Source organism: Cupressus sempervirens, chromosome 4 (genome assembly GCF_028749045.1).
Source record: "Cupressus sempervirens isolate cs-2001-9-10 chromosome 4, ASM2874904v1, whole genome shotgun sequence".
In the NCBI taxonomy this organism is placed as follows: domain Eukaryota; kingdom Viridiplantae; phylum Streptophyta; class Pinopsida; order Cupressales; family Cupressaceae; genus Cupressus; species Cupressus sempervirens.
The window spans coordinates 448737049-448760952 of NC_143121.1; the positions used below are offsets into that span (position 1 = coordinate 448737049).

At 35.3% G+C, this 23904-nt stretch overlaps 1 protein-coding gene and 1 pseudogene across 1 annotated transcript in view; both read left to right on the forward strand.

The window, feature by feature from the left end:
• Window positions 1–23904, forward strand: part of LOC149561924 (E3 ubiquitin-protein ligase RGLG3-like) — an 80163-nt gene that overhangs the window by 40605 nt on the left and 15654 nt on the right. Inside the window, exons 2-4 of the mRNA XM_089825441.1 lie at window positions 837–921; window positions 1057–1197; window positions 1325–1438. Coding sequence (XP_089681567.1) covers window positions 837–921; window positions 1057–1197; window positions 1325–1438 — 340 coding nt within the window. The remainder of the gene's footprint in view (window positions 1–836; window positions 922–1056; window positions 1198–1324; window positions 1439–23904) is intronic.
• Window positions 8378–10667, forward strand: LOC149561926 (uncharacterized; annotated as a pseudogene).

Below are 23904 nucleotides of genomic sequence, written 5' to 3' on the forward strand. Positions count from 1 at the left end.
ACAGTATTTAACTATCAAAAGTAATAATATATGCAAATAGCCAAGTCCAAACGCTTCAACCATGTGAAAAAGAATAGAAAAAATATAAAAATGTTTAAGGGTTTATATTGAATGAATCTTGCTCACCACTCTAAATGATTAATTTTAGAGAGAACTGACCCAATAGAGTCATGTGCAAAGGGGAATAGCAGCTAAAGCTTGCACATTTTTAAAATTGCTAATTTAAATATAAAATAAATTTAAATATGTCTAGAGGCCCATATTTAAATGGACCCTTCTATGTCATTAATATCGTAATTAGACTTTTCTAATGCATTTTTGGCCAACTTAAAGTGACAATATGATCCCCTAGGTCACTTGACATTGTGTGAAGATCTTTTGACGAATCCAAATTTCAGTTAGTGGGTTATCAACTGGGCAATAATTTTGATGAATGCCATATTTTTTGGGTTTCACCTGTTACAAAACCATGTATGAAACATAATTAATCTCATAAAATCATTTCTTTATACTCCTAAGCTCTCAAATTAAAAAAAAGTAGATCCCATTTTTGAATTAATCTTAGCTTGTCTTGATTGAAAGGGATATCCCTGCACGGGGATGATAAATTGGAACACCAAAATTTTATCATTTGGTTTACAAGTAATACTATTTTTAAAACTCAAGAAACATTGATTCAAACTTTCATACATGAATTTATTTTTATAAACTAACATTCAGGTTAGCTTTCTTTTATTTGTTTATTAATTACTATTTTTGTTCATATAGCTTTTTATTCAATCACTAGAATTTTGCAATATAAAATAAAGGACCAAAGTTTCTAAAATTATTTACAGGTGATTAGTGCTTTGAGAGAGAATGGGCTTGAGTCCTCTAACTTGATTGTTGGAATCGACTTCACTAAGAGCAATGAGTGGACAGGTAAAAACAATTAGTTGTAGTGTTTACGTATATCCTTGAGCAAGGAAAATGGGATGTCTATACATGTAAAAAAAAATTCTTTGATCACATTGTTAAGCCTTTAAATGTTAATTTTATAATCATCTTTTACTACAGGAAGACACTCTTTCAATGGACAAAGCTTACATGCAATTGGGGACATTCCAAATCCCTATGAACAAGCTATTTCTATTATTGGGCGTACTTTGTCCCCCTTTGATGAGGACAGTTTAATCCCTTGTTTTGGTTTTGGCGATGGTTGGCAACTATTAAGCTCTCGTCCATTTTGCTTATGGCATTCTCAGTTTGTTTACATGATCATATAACAGTTTTTATTACACAGCGGCAACTGAATTATACCAATGTTCATTTGTGCATCATTCAGCATCAACCCATGATTATAGTGTGTTCAGCTTTTATGAGGATCATCGACCCTGCCATGGGTTTGAAGAAGCACTATCACGTTACCGGCAGATTGTTCCACATTTGTCACTGTCAGGTTTGTAGATTACCATTTTTGCTTAAGATTCTTATGAATCTATGATAGTCACCATGGGTGTTCTTTTTCATAGAATGAGCTGCACGTGAACTGAGTTACCAAGGATCTTTAAATGATTCACTTATATCACTATTTCTGGTTTTATATTGAACGTAACTGTTCAATTGTGTGATGAATTTTGCAATCAGTTTCACTTAGAAATTATAATCCAGTCAATCATTAAAATAAGAATGGGATATAACTCTGTTATATATATTGTACAAAACAAGGAGATCAGTATGCTGGAAATGACAATTAGATACAATTAAATATGATAAAACACCAGCAAAGGTGCTGTTACCTTGGGATGTGTCCTGGGGATTTTGATCCATTCTCTCTTTCACACATATTTTAAGGGCTTTGAGATGAAGGCCAGACATCGTCTTCTTCTAAAAATGAACTTTTTGGGGGACACCATCCCTTCAAGTGTTTTGGAGATGGCATGTCCCTGATGTCCCTTGACCGTCCCAGAGATTCCAAGCTATCCTCCACATTTTCTTATCCTTTTTCTTTTAAGTATATGTGGAGACATATGTCTGTGAGTTGCCTCTGTCTGTTCATGCAACTACAGTGACTTTTACTTGCATGTAATGAAAACCTTGCTTTTAAATATATGTTGTTTAGCTTGAATGCGCAGCTAGAGGCCCCACTAAGATCCAGTTAGGGCTTAGGTCTCTTTCCTTCATATTCACAAGGTCTTGCATTAGTTGTGCTGTTTCCCTTTAAACAAATAAAGACAAAGTAGCTATTGCTCCTCAGCAGCATCGTTAACTTCCTATAAAGTAATACTTTCTTTTGGTTTTCACTGCTTTGAATTTCAATTGGAAGTGCTGTTTACAAGAACAAAATGTGTGAAATGTGATTATATCATTAGTGTAAAGCCACACTGTGAGAATCCACAATTAAAACCTCATATGCCATTTTAATGGTTTTCACATTTTATCCAATTGCTTAGTTTGAAAATGACATTAGCCATTTAAACATGTTAGTGGTTATTTTTAATATTAGTCTTGACTTGAGGGATATGTAATTGGTTTACAATTTGATACATTGCTTTCAGGTTTCCAAATCCAAATATTAAGGATGATAATTTTTTGCTTTGCACTAATTTATAAAAAATTAGCATCTTTTTAGAGCTAAACTATTATGTCTTTTTTTGTCCAAATTTTACTATTTTAATCCATTATCAAATTCAGAAGCCACCTTCAGCTTTTCTTAGCTTACTTAAAATCAATAATAATTTTATTTATTTGTAAATCCTAAATAATAATTTAAAAAAAAATTATTATAATTTCCATCTTCTCTCCATTCCCAACACCTGGATTTTTTGCTGTCCCTTGTCCTCATGTACCAGAAACCTGGATAAACATTTTCAAAGGACTAAGAAATATCAGAGCCAAGTCACAAGATACGCTGAATTATAATATAGAACATGTTATGGGAACTATGATCTGTCCCTATGCAGTTATCATACAAGATCAGAAATAAAAGAAAGAATCAGAGCTTATGAATTTCATCCATGAAGTTTGAATTTTAGTGAATTGCTACCCTTTCCAATCTAAATCCAAATTTTATGATATTTAATATAATATTGTTTTTTACGATAGTATTATTTTATTTTAAAATAATATCAATTTATTTAGTTTAATTATTTAGCAATGTCAAACTATTTTGACAAATTTTGTGGATATATTACTTATTTTTCAAAATAAATAAATTTAAATAAGTTAAATTTAATGTCGATTTTTTTTAATTTTTACCCTTGCTAAATTTCATCTGAATTTTATGATTGAAAAACTCAAATTCGAATTCGAACCTTGTGACTGAAGAGCCAAGATTGTGAAAGATGTATTCCAAAGTAGAAAAGTAGCATCAAGGAGAAATGTGTCAGTTAATCTCAGTATGCCATTGGGCCTCTGTTCTATGTCTAAAATTCTTTGAATACATTTTGGAGTCATAGAAGTGCTTCTGTCTAGTAGTGTGTTTGGTAAGTATTCTTCTTTGGTATAATGTTTCTATAGTCCCTTTTCTCTTTGATGGCCTTTTTCTCTGAATAGCAGAAATAGATGTGATTTTTCATCCAAATAAACACAATTAGAGTCCATGCTGCATGAAATCAATGTAAATCCTTTGCAGAACAAATGATTTTTGGGACACAGCATAAACTTTTCATAGATATTGTATTAATTCACGTGGCAATATTTTTCTTACAGGTCCCATTAGGATGCCTGAATGGTGAAAGACACAGAGGCAAGCCTTGGCGTTACGATCAAGTAGAGGATTGCACACATCTTCACTAAAGAATAACTCTTCAGCAGTTGCACCTCTATGATATAATTCCCATTCGAATCTAAATAAATCTGCTTGATTCCACCCTTCAGAAAATGTCTATGGGCACAAGACTTTTAATCTTATTGCCTTGTAGCTCCTATGCTGTCCCTATCAGCAATGCCTCTATCTTCATTCTGCATTATGTAGCCCATCATTGACACATTGGGAAAGCACAGATAATTTTTCTCAGAGATAGAATTAATGAAATTTCTGCTTTTCACTTTTCAGTGATTTGATTTGGAAATATCACTGAGGAGTTGTGGATGCCAAATTTTGATAGAAATGGATCAAACTGGGAGAAACAACCCTTATCACCAGACCAAGAACATTGTATCCAATTCCATCTAGTGGTAATTATGGTGAATCTGTGGTCCAAAACAAGTTTGTGATTCTGTTGCTTCTTCGCAAGCACTTTCAATTCATTGTTTGAGTAATTGTTGGAAGATAAACTACATCATCTTCCAACAATGCTCCATTCACTTCTATTTTAGAAACACTTGTATAATCAATTACTTGGTGTTGTAAATATTAGGGAGTATGTAAAGTCCCCTTCTATTTGACCTCCGAGAATAATGAAATGATTAGAATTAAGCTGTCAAAAAAGTGAATAAAGTACAAGATAACTAATTTTAATTATTTAGAAGTCATTAAAATAATAATTTAATTTAATTTTTAAATAGTATTATGCATCATAGAATTATTTATATTTAATTAAATAAATGCTTGACCTTGGCTATTTTAAAAAACAACTTTATATAATTTCCATGGAAATTTATAAAGTGGGTCACTTTATGAGTGGGAAAATGGAATAAAATAAAATAAAATAATTCTCTCAAAGGTGAATATAAAAAAAGTTAAGAGCCAAAAAGTATTTCATTATTATTCTTGGCTTGTTATTTTGTTGGAAAGCTTTGAGAGCTTCTGCTTTTGGTTCAGCGAACCCTAGGACAAAAACATTTGGGTCTTCTTGGTTGATTGAACGATAACCCATTTCAGCCAACCTAGGTGGATTTGCACAAGATTCGTAGGTTAGTTAATCTAACATACCGGTTTGGATCCGGGTATGGATGTGGGTACATGTGGATATGTGGAATTGTTTTGGGGGGTTTGGATGTGTTTGACATTAGAAATATTCTAAGTTACCGATTCATATGCGGATTTCGGAAGCGGATACGGGATGCGGGGATTTTTTTTTTTTGGATGCGGATGCGGGAGGAAACGTATATATATATATATATATATATATATATTATTATAATATTAACATATGCAAAGAAATGCAAGAAATATACAAAAACAAATCATTTGATAAAGCATAATATAACTATGAATCTATGATACTTAACAGTTAACTGAACCCTTAAACAAAATTCAAGATATTTCAAAATTCATATGATATTCATATATCAATATCAATATGTGCTTGTCCAACATTAGCGTTTAGTCTTGACTCTTAAACAATAAGTTCAAATAGGTCATGTTCAAGATTTCAACAAAATAAAATTTAAAAACATGGTAAATGATTGAAGTCTGAAGATTCAATCAATCAGAGTCTGTCTCTGAATCATAGGGATTTGCAAGAAAATCCACATTCTCATTGTCATCTCCAACTGCTGAAAGATCATTTGAACCAAGCATGGTTCCACTTATGCTAGATGTACCACGTGCCACACTAACATCATCACTGTCTCCAACTGTAACAAGATCATGAAGTGTTGCATCCAAATCTGCACACTCAGGGGCTACATCCCAAAGCTTTGTTGCCCCTTGTAATGATCATTCTTACGTGACAAAAGACGCAAGTTGGTGTGGACAAAGACCAAGTCCTCAGCTTTCTTGGAGCCTAACCGGTTGCGCTTCACCGAATGGATAAAGGAGTATGTACTCCAATTCCTTTCAGCAGCAGAAGAACTAGCAACCTATATAGTTGTCACAAAACATACAAATGAAAAGCAAATTAATTTTATAGAATGTGTGAAACACTAAATTCTACAATGCAAGTGTAAACATAAAATTTTAAAACAAATTTATAAAACAAAATAAAAAAACTTACTTGTGATAGGACTTTGATTGCAAGAGGTTGAAGATGCTTGAAAGGTTGACCATACATGTACCACCATGTGATAGCTCGCATTCTATTTTGGTCCTTTACTGCAAATGGAGAATGCTTTAACCCTGAAGCAAACAACCCAAATTCTTCCCTCACTTTTTCATGCATTTCTTCCAGTGGGAAGAGTCTTGAAAGGGCTTTGTGGCACCCCTTAGCAACCTCCTCATCCGCAAATGGTGCAACTCTACTTGGCATACCAGCTATCTCCTCACTATAGTACCTAGGAGATAAGGCATATGCAAGGAGGTGCAATGGGGTAGTCATCTTATTCCAGCGATGGTTGATAATTGCTTGCACTTGTTTGCATAAGGCTTCACATTGTGTGGGGTCACTCTCATGTGCTTGTATAGAATGTTTTACCTTCTCAACCATGGTGTCCATGCCATCATACACATCCCCTAAGCAAGGTGTATCTGTATCAGCAAAACGGAGCATAGTCATGATGGGCTTGGTGAAATCCAATACATATGCCACACGAGCCCACCAACTCTCATTCAAGATCAAATTCCTGATCCTTTGTGCTCTTTCTGAATTTGAGATCTTCCATACACCCCATTGATGACCGATGACCATTTGACTTAATGCATCTTTTACCTTGAGGAGTCGTCTCATAACGATTGTATGAGATGCAAAACGGGTCTCAGCAACCTAAGCAAGTTAACAATATGTCAATTGACAATATAATTATAAATTTTAATTTTTAACTAAATCACAAAACCATGAAACTTAGTAATTTAAAAAAATTAATTTACCTTCAGCAACTCCAATTTGGAGTATGTTCTAAAAATGGATTGTGACATGTGGTGGTTGGTCACAAACATCTGTATGTCCTCCCCCTCTTCATATATTTTCTTCACCCAATCTACTTCAGTGCCAATCCTTTGCATGATCAAGTTAAGGGAGTGAACAGTGCATGGAGTCCAAAAAATATGGTCATATGGACTCTCAACTAAAGCACCCGCACCCCTGTAATTTTTGGCATTGTCAGTGACCACTTGTACCACATTCTCACTACCCACCATCTCAATGGCCTCAATGAGAATTCTAGAAATGAATTCCGAATCCTTCACTTGCCCTTCACAATCAATGGCCTTCAAAAACATTGCCCCTTTGGGGGAAATTGCAATCACATTAATCAGTGGCCGGTTTCTTGTATCCTTCCAACCATCTGACACAATAGTTAGACCCGAAGTTTTCTTAGATTTTTTGATTGGTTGAAGGTCTCTCTCTATATGTGCCCTCTCTTGTTGCAATAAAGTTGTACGCACCTTTTCATAGCCCGGGCTTGTGTAGTCAGCTGGTGATTCTTTGATTGCTGCCACCATTTCCTTTGAATATGGTGATCTCACCAAGTTGAAAGAAAGCCCATTCGCATAGAGGCAACGTGCAATAGCTTCATCAGTGCGGTCTCTTGCCCCCATTTTAAATGCGGTGTCCAATGGGCCTCTTTTACGGGTTGAAATTTCCACTTCTTCCTCATCCTCTTCTAGCACAGGTACCTACAAGAATGGGTGTTGGGAGGATGCCATTGGTTCAGTGGGTGTCTTTGGCTTGCTCTTTGAGGAAGGACCTTGATAGTAGCTTTTTTTTGATCTATTGATCAATGCATCAGCAACTTCTTGTTCTCTTACAAATGAAAGTATTTCCGCGCTAGTCATCCCAGTACCATTTTTGCCTTTGCATATTCCAAATCCTTTGCCAGCAGGGCCCATAAAATGAAGCTTCACTCGAGAATATGAGCTATTGAAAGGTTTTCCTTTGTTACTTTGACAATAATTGCACTTCCAATAGTATGAGCCACCTCCTGAAACCTGTGATATCCGTGTTTTATGTCTCCACAAAGGAGAACCTACATCAATTTTGAAATTATCAGTCCCTTCCCCTCCTTGGCCCCCCACTGAACTTTGACTAGCACTACCACCGGTATCCATTCTTGCCTAGTTTTTTGCAACCTATTTTATAAGAAAATAAATAAATTTTAATTAGTTCCTCACAACGATGAACATCAATGATCATGCATACAAGTGGAAAGAAGTGAGAAAAACTACTAAAATAGATACCCAAAGTTGCTTCTACATATCTTTCAAAAAAAAAAAATTGAAAAAAAACTTTAAAAAAATCTTCAAGAACTTAAAAAAAAATCAAAAACTCAAAAAAAATTCATTTAAATACTCAAGAAAAGGATTGATCACTTACCTTGAATGGTTTAAACTTCTTTGAGAAAGCTATCTCTCCCTCTTCGATCGATCCTCTTCGAAAATGCTGAACTTAGCTTCACAATGAAGGAGTGGCTGTAGGTGCAAACAAAACTCTAAAATGACTCTTGTGAATGCTTCTATGTTGTCTTCTAGGGTCGTTTTAGGGTTTTATTGTGAAAAAATGCTTTTAGTCACATGTTGTTTCATAGTTTTAAGTTAAAATGTACATTATTTTATTGGTTTTCCGCCTAACTCCCGTGGATGTGTCCGGATGCTTTCGGATTCCTTGCGGATGCTGCCCGGAAGCCACCCGCAGGCATCCGGGAAGCACCTGCAACGCCTCCGGAGGCTTCCCACATCCGTTCGTATCGGATGCAGAAATAAAAGAAATATGCAGATTATCGTTCCATTGGCATCATTAATTGCAAAATAAATTTTCAAATTCTAATTGCCGTGAAGGAGCTACTCAGGTCTGGAGTCGCGCAGGTGATAGTGAAGGGTGTTTTAATCTTAAGGAGTACTACAAATGATTGATATATTTGGAGTGAATACTTCAAAAAACTATAGTTGCGCACTGGAAATCTTGTAACAACCACCATACAGGTGTAGATTCCAGTCATAGAAGGAAGACATCATGAGTTAATTGGAGGTCGCAGGATTGGTCTAGTTGCCCATGTAGGAGCTTATAACGTCAAAGCTGAATTGAAGAACCACCACCATTAGGTGCAGTGAAATGGTTATGCCTTTTTCGAACTGCCTTCAAGTCAAGAATCATTGGAAGGCGACAGTGGGAACAAGAGAGTCTCCACGTGGCATTACATACTCTTGACATTTGAAAATCTGGAGTCGTTATCTTGAAGGTTTTTGTGAGATGTTGGCTTACACTTCCATTGACGTGAACAAGTTTCTGAATAGGGAATTACGGTGAGTGTCAAATAATGTCTGGGTGATAAGTGGGTCACCACTGAGGATTAGAATTTACGTCCATCTTCACATCCTCAATCTTCACCAAAATAAGACGGTTAGGAAAATCTTGTGGTTAGGATAAGAGGGAACCGACCATTAGAAGAAAGTTAAATAACGCCCTTGCCATGAAATATTTTATATCAGAATCATAGAGAATAAGGGAGTAATTGGTGTCATTGAGTGAATGAGATTGAGTAGTTTACACATTCATGGCCGTTGGATTGTGGTATGAGGTTGGAATTCAGCGTGAATGATATTCTTGACAGTTGGCATTCAAAGGGACGATTGTCAGCGTAATAGGAATATAGTTATTAGTGTATCATTGGTTGTCTCTCCATTATTTTCCACGTCAGGTATTAGTAGAACTTGTTGGTATCCCTTGTAGACTAGTAATCGATGGAGAAGCAATCTACATCATAAAACTAGATGAAGGGGAGTTCATAGTAGATCTCATGGGGCCTCAGGCTCTGCGATTCTCGCTGAGACTTCCAATATAGCTCTGCCGCAATTTGCAAAGATGGATAGCTTTATCTTAGATCAGCAAGTTTCTGCACAATTGGCCCAAGATCTATGGCTTCTCCAAGATAAAAACAATTTACATGCTGCAGAAAATACAACACCTCAGATACATAATAATTCAGGGCAGTAGATCCAGGACATGTTTTTGGATAAAAACGCTGTAGCTGTTGCTTCACCTTTTTTAAGTAAGACTAACCCATATCAAGATGCTGGAGAGAAAAAGGTTATGCAATGAAATATGTTATCTGAGATTAGAAATACTGAATTTTACAGACACCGAGAGAATATCTCCTTTGGGCCTGGTCAATCACCACTACCTACCATGCAGAAGAATCCTTTCATGTGCAATAACATTTTGGGGAATAGTCCACGCATTGATCTTTTGGATGGCTTAATTGTGGGGAGAAAACCAAAGGTTAGGGGTTATAATTTATCATCTATGGCCGAGTCGTCTTCTTCACAATCTCCAAATGTTGCTTATCCTAGAATTGCAGATTTGACCAACAACCATAATTCAACCATCCAGTCTCCTTCAGGTGCTTTGTTTCATAGTTGAATGAATAAGGACCTCCTTGATACATCAGTAGCTGTTAGTGGAGGTATAGATGGTCATGTTGCTTCATCAACTTTAGCACCAACAACTAGATGCAACAAATCATTAGTTGATGATCCCATAACTGCCGCCACAAAGAATTTTTTTCCTCCATTTCATCAAAATGAAAAACGCATGGAACAAGTTAATTGCTTTGCACTAGATATAGGGGATAGGAAGGATAACTATGCCAAGGAAAAAGTAAAGAAAACCAATGAATATGAAAGGAAGGTTTATGATAAACAGGGACATTTAAAACATGCTAATGACAAGCTGGCCTATAGAAGTGGAAATGCTGATATAAGAGCAAAAATACTCGACATTTATAGAGAATATAACAAACTTCCTAACCGAGTTCAAAATAACTTACCATTCAATGATTACTTGGAGCTTCATCTAGAGCAGCAAAATAAGACGGATATGAAAAAAAGAAAGTACTTTGAATTGGTTCAGGATCTCCTTGAAAAAGACTAGTACAAAAATTTGTATGATGAAATTCCAGCAGACCTAAATCATCTAATAGGGGACCTTGAAGAAGAAGTGCAGTCAAACCCCATTGACTTGCAACCTTCTGGTGATCACTCAGAAGAGGTGACACAAGGTGCAAGTTTCTACGTTGGTGATTTGGAGATTAGCTTTGACAAATAGGTTGATGAGATCAGTTGTACACAAGGTAATAGTTGGTTGGGTTCTTTGTGTGATGAACCATATATTTCCTACGTCCATGACAGGAATTCATAGGAACAATCTAAGATGACACTGCAAAACGACGAATCGACTCAATAGAACAATAACGAAATACTTGCCTTTAAGAATCAGTTGAAGGTTAGTAATGATATGGTTGTGGCATCGTTGGTACGTTATGAAAACACTCACAAGTTGGTGGAAGAGCTCTACAGAAAGGTTCAAAGGGGAGTGGAAGCAGATTGGCTTGTTTCTAATTTGCAAGTGATCAAAACAACTTTTAAAACTATGAAATCAGATTATTTATATTTGCTTTTCGACAGGGATAACATTCGTAGGGTTGCTGAAATACATGTTGATCAGCTGAAAAAGGAAAGGAATGGGATTATGGAGCTCAATAGGGAGCTTAAGTCTGCTTAGGAGGCATTAGATGAAACTCGATTTTCTCTTCAGGAAGCAGAAAATCAGAGTAGGGTCACGAATCACTCTTGGGAACATGAGGGTAAGGTGAGGCAAGAATTTTTCAAAGAAGTCATTATTGAGCTTGATAGCATTCAACAAACTTTTGATTTGGATAGGTGCCCCAAGTGACCAAGTTCCAAAGTTTCAGATCACATTCAGCTTACCGATAACCCCGTGTTTGAAGTAGATGCTGATTGGGTTTCCGATAATCCCCTTTTTGAGATAAATGAGGACTTTACTTTTTATTATCATGATGAAGATGATTCTGATTTCAGGATATGGAATCCTGGTACGATTCTTAGCAATGAATATGGGTCACAGGATGGAAGTAGTGATTTGACTAGGGTTGTGCATAATTGGATCAGTCCACATAGGGTTCTTGATTTCACACCATATAGGAGTTGGTTGGATTATATACATTAGCTTTTGGATAGTTTTTAGTGTAGTTTTGAGGAGAGTTATGTGTTGATCATAAGGAATGCTCTTTCAGCTTCATTCTTATTCATAGTACCTATGTACTCAGAGGTTCTCCAGATTGAAGATGACAGTATGATATTTGTTGAGCCCAGGGTGTTACCTTCAAATTTTGAGCGGCTTGTTTATTACGTCATCTATTTAGGCCGGGTTGTCACCATCTACTGGGTTATGCATAGTTCATGGATACATTTCTACCTTATCATACTGGCTGGTTATGACAACAAGGTTTGGGATCTAGGTGTTGATCATATGTATTTATGGCTTGTTGAAGACCTTGTTGTAATTCTGCTCAGTTTGAGGTAGAATTTAGTGGTATCAGTCATAATTAGAGTTGTTCAGTTTACAGGTGCAAAGTTTCTTTAGAGAGTTAAATGGGATCCAGGGATTTGGTTGAGAGATAGATTGTAGAGTGACAACTTACTTTGCAGTGTGGCTGGAATTGTTTTCAGTTTGGGCTACAGGGCTACCTGCAGATTTGTATGGGATCCTGATACTGATTGCATGAGGACAAGCAATTTTAAGGAGGGGAGATTTGTAATTTCCCTTTTTGGAACATTAGAAATATTGAAGACTTATTTTATATAATGTTAAAATTGACTATGAGACAAAGACTCAAATTATTAAAAGGTCAATTTAATGTTATAAAGAGGGCCAATGGTCAAGGAGGAACAAGACAAAATGCCATAAGGAAGTTGAAGAGCCACAAGGGAATAGGATGAAAGCCAGAGTGGAGTCAAAGAGTCTTAGTTTGTGTATTAAAAGGAGAAAGAGGGTCATTGCTGGTTATGCTTGATTTATTATTTCAGATTTCAGTTTCTCTCTTGCGAGAGTGTTTGAAAAGCTTCAGCTTTTAGCTAGTATGAGGATGTAGCCCCTCATGCCAGTAGACTGTGGATGCAAACTCATTGTCCGGGGAGACATCAATTCAGGTGTTTCACATGTGCTTACTAGGTTCTTTTTTTAAAGTTTTTCCAATCTGACTGTTAAGCTGTATTTAGGATTGGATGTTGGAAGTCGGTTATTGTATTGCTGTTGTATAATGCAATAACGTGTTCTAAGGCGTTGTATAAGAGTTTACTGGTCTTTTATATTACTAGTTTGTAATGCATTTTATATGCTTGATTGTTGAATACTATTATGAGAAGAACGGGTTAATATCTCATGGTAAATCTTCTGATTTTCTATTGTGTTTTGTAATACATCTGCCTGTATTAAAGTGCTGAATATCAGTTTGTGGAAACAACCAGATAACTATCAGTTGGGTTATTTCCTATGGTTTACATTGCTGGTTTTATTTATGAGACAGTTTTATGCTTTTTTATGATCTAGATGTTATTTTGAGGGAAAATGAGTAAATATTCGGTTAGAGATATTTCAGCTCATCATTGATGAATGCCAAATGCCAAAGGTAAAAATCAAATGGCTATCAATTGTTAAAAAATATTCCAATAAGCCATGTCATGTATATCTATGTTCACTATTTCAGTGAAAATCCTTACAATTACAAAATGTAGTTCATGATTCATCAATCATCAAAAGGATAATAAAAATTTCATCTTTTGGATTTTCATTTTCAATTGCTATAAGTTCAATATCATGTGAACCCAAAGTGTTTCCACTTGCACTACATGCACCATGTGCAGGGATGTCATCATTATCATCAACCATAGAAAATCTAGTAAGATCCTCATAAAGGGTAGGGTTTTATGAAAAAAATATAAGTTGTCAGTTTGGATTTGAAGAACCGGTTCATTGGTACGATAAGATAAGATAAATTTATCAATGTCCAACAAGGGATCACAAGGGTCTAGGGGATTGAGACATGTACAACCAAGGCAACAACTAGGAAAGAGAGCACCAAATAGTGTCCGTGGAAAGAACAAATAGGAAAGAAAATGAACAGAACAAGAAAAGACTAAATACTTCTCACATGCAAGAAGTAGTCTAGAATCGAAGGATAAGGTCTGGGATGAAGGTGTATCCCGAGTCATCTGAGAGAACCGCTGGAGATAGGATGATGCTACTAAATGTACCCCCTGTGAGGCCTCACAGATCTAGTGTGGCCCAAAGAATGGTCGAGTGACCGCTTCATCCTTTGGGCAAGAGACCACTAGTCCAAACATTTGGCATAGTTGTTTCTTTTTGTGATATTAGTGTTGAGGTCTCAAGGTTGACTACTGTAGAATGTGGTAGGCTTGTAATTCCCTTGTATGAAACATCCAACAATGCCAAACCTTGAGGGACAATACTTTTTGTGTTGGTGGGTGTGTACATGAACCAGATGGTGAGGTAGCCATATTTCACAAGGAGTCATCTCTAGGAACTTTAGTGGGACAAACACCTAACCCTTAACATCAGTAAGTGTCATTTACTAACAATGTGAGCTTTTGGTGTAGTCATTTTTTGCTTATAATGCCGTCGTTGGATGAAAACCTAGCAATGTTAAGACGTCAACAATTTTTTCTATCAAGGACGAGATTTCCACAATCCATAACAATAAGATGTAATGGCTTCTAGTTTAAATTTTTTAAAGATATTTTTTGCATCAACATTTCTATGTTGTATTAACAGATGGTTACCTAAACTAGATGGTGGGACAACCATGTGTCTATGGGAGGTCCTACCTCTAGGCACTCTAGAAGGCCGAAAACCTCACTTGTAATGTCATTGAGCTATGCACTAGGAATCAGGTCATTTGGTATAGTGGTTGCTTTGCTTGGTATAAGAGTCAAGGTATCAAGGTCAAGCCTAACATGGTGGGCATGCAATGTTCTTGTTGGTTGAAAACCCTATATGTTGGCTAAACCCAAATGAAGGTTCCTCTATTATGCTAGTTGTTGTTTGCCTAAACCAGATGGTGGGGTCAACAATCACGTGTCCATGAAGGGGCTAGCCTAGGGTGTAGTGTGGTGGGTGTTACTTGACAAAATCCTCTACAAGTTATTAATGAAGATTTTGAATATGGTTGTCATTGTTGGCAAATCATAAAGGAGAAAAAGATCACTATTGAGAAGTTGAGTCAATAAATGAACTGGTTAGGCAAACAGGTAAATAGATAAGTTATATCGAAGAACAAAAGACAATATCAGAAAAGGCAAGAAGGATAACGTTATTAGATAACTATATGATTATCGGTACACAAGAAATGAATAGAGCTAATCAGTACAAAGGAACAATATTGGAGCAAAGGAGCAATATTGTTAAACAACAAACAGGACAAATAGGTTAACGAAGGAACAATTTGGAAAATTAGAGGCACAATCATCAAAGGAAGAAATTCATTGAATTAGGACAAAAGAAGAAATGAAGGACATAAGTCAAGGAACTATGGAAAATAATTTATAGAAGAAGATGAAGCAATTCGAGTGTTGAATTTGAGGAAGGTTTAGCAAATAAAAAAAAAGTTTTATCGGGGATGAGAACACAAGATTTGAGGATGACATGCAAAGGTCAAAATGGTTTATGAAAGCTTTGAGAGGAAGTATCATGGAACTCTAGTTAGGCTAGGAAAAGGAATCATATAAAGCAATCAAATAGAAGCTAAAAGAGATGAGTGATATGAGAAAGAACACCGAGAAACGAAGTGAAGAACAAAGTTACAGAATTATGGAGTGATTGAGAATAGAGCAATTGTAGAGTAGAGAAGGAGTTGAACGGATTTGAAAGCTTTAGGAGAAAGCAATCATAGGTCAAACTCTTGTTGATTTATTCTTAATAGTTTAGCAACAAGATTGTGAAAACCTTTAACCAGGCTTTCTTTAATCTGACTTAGAAGTTCTATTTGTGAACTCACTGTAAATCCTTTAACAGGGTGAACATTGTATAAGTGGGATAAAATCTCTTAACACAGTAGTCTCCAATAGGATTTTAGATAGTTCTAACATGGTAGTAGTCACTCCTAATGTGGTGAAGTCATTCAGAAGATGACATTATTGTAAGCTCTTAACTGGACACCTTATTACTTCTGTGATGAGTTGTGGGTACCATCCACACCACAGTTTTTCTCTCTAATAGAGGGTTTTCTGCGAGACCAAAATACTGAGTTATGTGTTATTTGTGTGATGTTCATGTTACAAGTTCATTGCTCTACATTTCAGTAATAGGTAACATGTTATTTCATTTTGGTAAACTAGTTGATGATACAACAAATATATGTGTATCAGGTATGAGAAGCAACTTGAAGAAGTTCTGGAAGATGCTAATCAATAGATACAAGCTTGGAGAAACAAATTGAAGATGCCATTTGCAAAGAGGAAGAAATTGTTAGAATGATTGCAAATAAGCCTTGATGATCTTGAAAGACTATTTGAGGGAAGTGTCAAGTCAGAGGAAGATGATAGGTCTGCTATTGCAGACCTATTGAGAAGAACAATTAACTACTTTGAGATATGGCCAAATGAAGAAAGAACTCCAATAACAAGCCCTAAGAATGACTAAAGTATTGGAAAGGATGAGAGTTGGTGAAAGTGCCAAAGAAATCGTGGAATCTATGAAGAAAAATGCTGAAGAAACAATCAGAAACAAAGTAGACATGAGATCCAAGCACGAATTGAATAGTTAGAAGGGATAGGTGATAGGAACTTGCAATTGCAAGATGAAAATCAGAAACTAAAGCAAGGGAAAGAAGAATTGAAGTGTTAATCTGAAAGTTGAAAAGGAAATTAATGAAAGATTCACAAAGTTTGAACAAAGCATGGAGGAGATTGATGAGCAACTGAAAAGTCGAAGGAAACCTGGTGATACTGCTGGACTAGGATATACCGACAAGATCAAGCTTGAAACTGAAGAATATTCAAAATATGGAACTAAACAACTAGCACAAATGCTTAAGGAATCCAACCACATGCAAAGTAAGAAGCCTTATAAGCCCACCTGTTACAATTGTGGAAAATTTGGTCATACTGCAAATGTTTGTAGAAGCGGACAAGTGAATTTTCCAAGAACTACACCTTTGATAGTTATTGTTACAATTGCAATAAGTATGGTCACAAAGCCTATGGGTGTAGATCTAGAATAGTCAATAGGACATTTGAGAAAGATTTGATGAATATTGCTATGAATGCAATCATTATGGACATAAAGATGGGGAATGCAAAAACCAAGATACCACCAATAAGGAAGTTTAACAAATAGGTGAACTACATGAGAAAAGGAGGTAACAACCCTATTATGTTTTTAAAATGTGGAAAAGCAAGACATCTGACATCAAGATGCAGATTCGGATATACTGGAAGGAACTTTGAACCTTGGGGAGTAATGTGATTGCCATGTTACATTTGTCAGTAATTTGGTCATGCATCATACAATTGCAGATATTGGTTTTCTACCAACAAGGATAATAAAGGAAAATAAATTGTAAATCAAGAACAAGTCAGAGAAGAAATGAAGAAGATACGGTAAAGAAGGATGAAAATGTTACTTCAGTGGAATACCCTTTGTCATCAGACATGGGGAATTCTTCAACCAAGTCACTAAATGCTTAGGGACTTAAAATTTCATTGGATTATCATTCAGTCCCTTAGATCATTGGAGTTATGAAACCTATTAGCATAATCAGATGTATTGGTGATAAGATTATATAGCACAAGAAGCAATACTAATTTGACTACTTGAGAGTCATAAGAATTGAAAGGAGTATACTTCTATGCTATTGAATAAAGAGGTGAAATGTTGGAATGAAGGATATTACTGGTAACCTAAGTTAATGTCGGTAAGGGAAATCTTGTCGGGTAACAACATTTAAATGGATATTGTTATAAGTGCAATCACTATGGACACAAAGCTAAGGAATGCAGAACCAAGATGCCACGAATAAGGAAGTTTAACAAATCAGTGAACTACATGAGAAAAAGAGATAACAATCCTGTTACGTGTTTTAAATGTGGAAAAGCAAGACATCTGACATCAAAATGCAAATTGGGAGATAGTGGAAGGAACTTTGAACCTTGGAGAGCAATGGGATTGCTGTGTTATATTTGTTAGTAATTTGGTCATGCAACATACAATTGCAGATATTGGTTCTCTATCGACAAGGATAATATAGGAAAAGAAATTGTAAATCAAGATCAAGTCAGAGAAGAAATGAAGAAAATAAAGGTAAAGAAGGATAAAAATGTTTCTTCAGTGGAAGACTCTTTGTCATCAGACATGGGGAATTCTTTTACCAAGTAACTAAATGCTTAGGGACATAGAATTTCATTGAATTATCATTTAGTCCCTTAGATCATTGGAGTTATGAAACCTATCAGCATAATCAGATGTATTGGTGATAAGATTATATAGTACAAGAAGCAATACAAATTTGACTATTGTAGAGTCATAAGAATTGAAAGGAGTATACTTTTATGCTATTGGATAAAGAGGAGAACTGTTGGATTGAAGGATACTATTGGTAAGGGAAATCTTGTCGTCTGACAACATTTATTGGTTGGTACAAATAGCCATTGAACACCTTTGGTTACCATAGATAGGAGTGTCTATTTCATCATTGTCACATTATTTCAAAGAGCTATTGTGTGAACAAAGATCAAGTGTGCATCACAATATAGCGAGCAATTCATCATACAAAAAGAATTTGAAGGTATCAGATTTTGATTACAAACCCTAGGCATACGAAAGAAAGAACTTTTCAGGAAATTGAAGAAGTGAACCTAGTTTGAAAACAAACCTCAGAAATTATTATGGCTGCAAGCATGAATGTCGCAGTATTGATTGAAAAGTCACAGGTTTGCGAACCTAAATACCAATTCCATTCACTGAAAGCTACAAAGGCAAACAAAATTGGAGCCTTATCTTCAATACCACAAGAGTCATATTGACAGAGGATATTGGAACCTTTACCCGTTGCAAATTGATTGAACTTGGAGACGAGGACATCAATGAAGCCTACAAGGAAATGTGTGACGAGGATAGAAAATTGAAGAAAGAGTTTTGACATCTGGAAACAAAGGGACTGAAACATGGACATCTACTGAAGACATTTGATGAAGAATAAATCAGATACGTATCAACATAACCCACGGAGAATACATTACAAAAGAGACAAGCCAATTGAAATTACAAAAGAGATCATTCACGTGACAACATGTTTATTGACTGTTGGAAGAGAATGCGTTATGAAACTGGACTCCAAAATAGAATTTAAGGATTAGCTATATTCAAGCAAGATTAGAAAGGAATCACTGTGAGCAGTATTTTGGATCAGGAAGTAAGATTCCCCTCAATGATTACTGGTTATAAAGTCTATCAATTGAGTAGCTTAAACAACATAGCGAGAGGAGCAGTACAAGTTGCATATGTAATCGCTACTCAAGGAAACATATACAATCTAACAAATATGACAAGGAATAAACTGATGCTGAATCTGAGAAGGATCAAACCAGCCAAGAAGCAAGAGATGAAATTTGGAATGTTATTGGTATGTATATTTTTTATGTACATAATTATTTTCTAGGTATTGGTAAAGTAACTTGGAACTTAGATAGACCAATCATTTATCAAAATAATGAATAGAAAGTCAATTGGGAGGAAACTTCAATACAATTATGTGGACATATTTCAAAGAATTTCAGGAGAAAATGCATAGGAGATATAGGATTCCACCTCATATTGTGGAAAAGTATAAGAATGATTTATGTTTTCTAGTAAACACACATTCATGTGAAATCAAAACAGTAGAGTCGAGAACATCATGGATACCCCCCCCCAAGCTATGAAGTGAATGAGAATGAATTAATTAAAAGCATTGATCAATTACTAAGTCTACCTAAGGACGTGGAAGCAATTAGATTTGGAACTTATGAAGAAGTGTGCAGAAAGATAACATCAAAACAAAACAAATCGAAAGATGAGAAAGGTGAAGGAAGCAGCAAAACAAGAAGACAAAAATCCCCAACAATAATACCTGTCACATATTAAGATAAAGAAGAAAATAGCTAAGAGGCATGCTACTGATAAGAAAGATGAAGAGGATACACCTACAAGAAGAACAAGATCTGAAACTGCAAGAGCTACTACATCTCAACCTAGGAGAAGAACAAGAAGCCAAGTATCAACCAGTACCAGTACAAGGAAGAAGAAGAATGAACTTGTAAAAGAGCAACTATTAAAATTTCTAAGTCAACTATTGATTTAGCTGAAGCAATAAAGCAACATGACACTATCAAAGTTATACATGAAATAGAGTATAGACTATGGTTTGATGAAGATAAAATGATCATAGAAGATGCAATACTGTCTCATTTTTACAAATTCAAAAGATTTCCAAGTGAACTTGGGCAAAATATTCCTAAGGAAGTAGTTGGCAAAATCAAAGTAAGATGGGAAGAAGCTGTTGTACAAGAGAAGGAAAGAAGAGAAAGGACATTGCTCATAACAAAACCAGAAGTAAGTGTTGAAGAAATTGATGGAACAATGGGAAAGTATAAAAACAGATTTGCTACAAAGAATAGAACTGCAAAATATTGGTAGGATTAAATCAAGATATCGAAGATGAAGCATTACAACTTTGGAAGACAATCCTTGATGCAGGTATGCCCAAAGAATTATAATCTGAAGAATCACTACAGATTGGAGAAATGTATGAGATGAGTAATATAATTGGACAAAATATCAGATATGAAGTACATAAAGATTTAACAAAGATGAACAAGAAGATCAACCTATTGAGATCCAAGAATAAATTGATGAGGATAAGGAAGATCAAAATGAGGGACTACAGGAACAAGCAGATAAGGACATAACAGAACCAGATACAGGAGCAAATGCCAAAATCGAGGAAGTACAACCTAGAAAAGGAACAAGATCTAAGAACCACCGATAAGCAGAAAGAAGATAAAGAGGAAAGCAAGGAACAAATAGTTGCAGTACAAGAAAATGAAGTAGAAGTTGCTAGGACACTACAAGAAATGGTTGTGATTATAGATTGCTAATGTTTTGTAGCTTTAGTTAGATAAACCTATGAAGAATTATATATGAGATATAATTTATTCATTATATAGAAGGTTATATATATATATATATATATATATATATATATATATATATATTTGTTTTTAATATTAATTATGTAATTAATGAATAGACATGTCCCTTGAAGGGACATGTCTCTTCATAACCTTATTCCCAATATAAATGCGAGAGAGATTGTTGCATTTGAAAAATACAAAAATTACAGATAGTTTCATTTGCAACAATCCTCTGATTTTAACATGGTATCAGAGCCAGGGTCCTTTGAAGAAAGCTTTACCGCTTAAAGGAGGATCCTAAAGACAAATTGTTTCCCCTATCTGTGTTGCGATATTGGCATAGGACAGAATAAAAGTATAGAAGAAGAGGGCATCATAGTCAATGCAGGACCAGAGAGAGAATAAAGGATCAACAATCTTAAACAGAGAGGGTTTGTGAACCTCAACTAATATACGGTAGTTTATGTGGCATCTATGTAACTCTCGAGCATGAGTAACACATCATCAATGAAGAACCAAGGTAGTGAAACATTGAACAGAAAATGCAGGGAATAAAATGGACTCCAAGATCCAACAAAGGTGGTGACTCGAGCGGTGGTGCTCGTAGAAGGGACTAACAATAGGTATAGTTAGAGGAATTCCATAAACAGGACGTGAAAAGAAAAAGCAATGCTAAGTTTTATGACTTTTTCCAGCCTCTCCGACCGCATCAAACAGGTTATCGATATTTATCAAAGTCAAAGCATTTGTGTGGAGATGTTTTTGTTTGCAATTACAGATGGACAATTAAGCTCACTGAAAAATATGGGAAAAGGCTATGTAAAAACACTAACTCCTTATTGGCCAGACCCTGATATTTAGTGACCATACTCATCGAACTAACAAGTCAGGAATGATACCGCTGTCCGCATTGGACCCACCACTAATTTGACATGTATAATGTGGAGCTGACTTTTTATGAATGTAACCCCCAAAATTATGATTGAGCAAATCTGAAAAAGGGACCTGGAAGAAAGAATAAAAGGGGATTAAATTGTTGATTTGATAGTTGGAACTAACGTGGAGTATGAGGTGATATGCAGGTTAAAATGCATCAATGAACAAAGGGTGAATATGTGAATCCACCCCCTCATACATCAATGGGCAAAGGAATGGAAATAAATAACCTATTCGCTCCACTATGATGTGGCACAAATTACCATTTTTTAAAGGTTGTGACATTTCATTCTTATGTGGCCAAAATACTAATAAACATATTATGTACCTCCCTTTTTGCCATGGAGATTACCTCCATGCAGATATCTCCAAGTGAACACCGATGACATGTTTGTAAATTGGCAACCTAGTACCATATGCTATTATGGTATATTAACTTTAGAAAATTGATAGCACATTTTGGATAATGGAAAATGGAGCAAGGTTCGCATTCAAGATTCTGTTGATGTGATCGTTGAAATGTGGAATCCTGTAAAATCAAGCATCCTAATTCATGAGAATCCTGATGATTTTCCATAAAGAAGAAAAGAGGCGAATGAATTTATTGGGATGTTGTGATAGTCTGAGCAAGGGAATTGTGAGTGTATAATATACACTCTAATGTGCTAGAAATATCATTCATAGCTTACCGTGGTAGTGTGAAAACTAAGTTCTGAATTTTTCAGTGGGCCCAATCCTTTCAATAGACACATATCCTTAAGTTGGGAATCATGCAACTTATTTGTCAATCTGGAGTCCACTTCATTCATGGTCTAAGCATTGGTGATTATAACATAGTAAGAACATTAACAAGATCAATCTCATTTGCATACTAATGTTTTGAGAGACATCCCTTTTAAATGTGATCACTTGTAGCGTTTCATATTTTCACTATATAATCAAGTGTTGGTTCTATCTTTAGCAAACAGACATAACTTTAGACAAACATGATACTAAGCATTGCCATCAGCTAAACATGGGATAGAGTAAATAATCCAAATGGAATTCTATTTAAATGTCCTAAGTTATTGTAGATAAGAAATGAGGTCAATTGACAAGAAAGTCAAATAGAAGTCAGTTATCAAGTGTATTATTAGCCATCGGAGAAAGACAATGCTTATAACAATGAGCAGTTGATATAATAAAACAATGATTTACAAAGATGACCATACGTGGATACCAACCAGCTTCATGCCACAATTTTGAAGCTATATTGTGTTGAGATTAAGTACTCCATTGTGCAGAAATGGTATAGATGAGCATGGGAATGATTTACAACTTTAAGTGGTGTTCATGTGATGGAAAGGAGTCCAAACCATCTTGGATCCAAACAAACACAAGGTTTGAAATTACTTGGAACTATCCCAATGTGATTCAAAATAGTGAGATAAGTATTCTTATGAGTACTATTTTTATATTTGTAATTTTTTATTCTGATGAGCAAAGATAAGACAAATATGAAATTTTGAGTATGGAAGAATCTATAACTTTGCAAAAGGAGTGAAATCTACTTAATTGTGTTAAGATTAGAGCCCATAAATCCATGAAGATAATCAGCAATAAAAGACACAAAAATTGAAACAAAGAACACCAGAAATATCCTGGGAAAACCCTTCTAGAATGAAGGTAAAAACCTAGCCACACAACAGAAAATATCATTTAATTGATAATAGAATTCAAGTGTACAATATCCTTTGGTAGTTATGAATATATAACAATAGGAGAGACTCTTCACATTATAATTAAAGGTCTCTTGAGATTCCCATAACTCCTATAATTAATTATAACTCTTCGAATATTTATGCTCCAATGCATGTGAATGACACATGTCATTGACATTTAATATTACAAATTAAACTTAAGTGTCCTTTTCAGCTGAACGTAATAATAATAGTAATAACGTTCATATTTCTAGAGATAAAGATCTCTATCGCAGCTACCATCTTCAACACTCCCTCTTAGCCAAAGAGAAATCTTTAGTTGAACAATCACACAAGATTGCAACCAAAATGTTAATGATGAAATCTCATCCCATATATCCTATAAGATTCATGAAAACTTGTAACAATCAATCATATTCATGGAATCACTCAACATGAAACATTGTAACATGAAATCGCTCAACATGAAACAATGTAACAATTAAT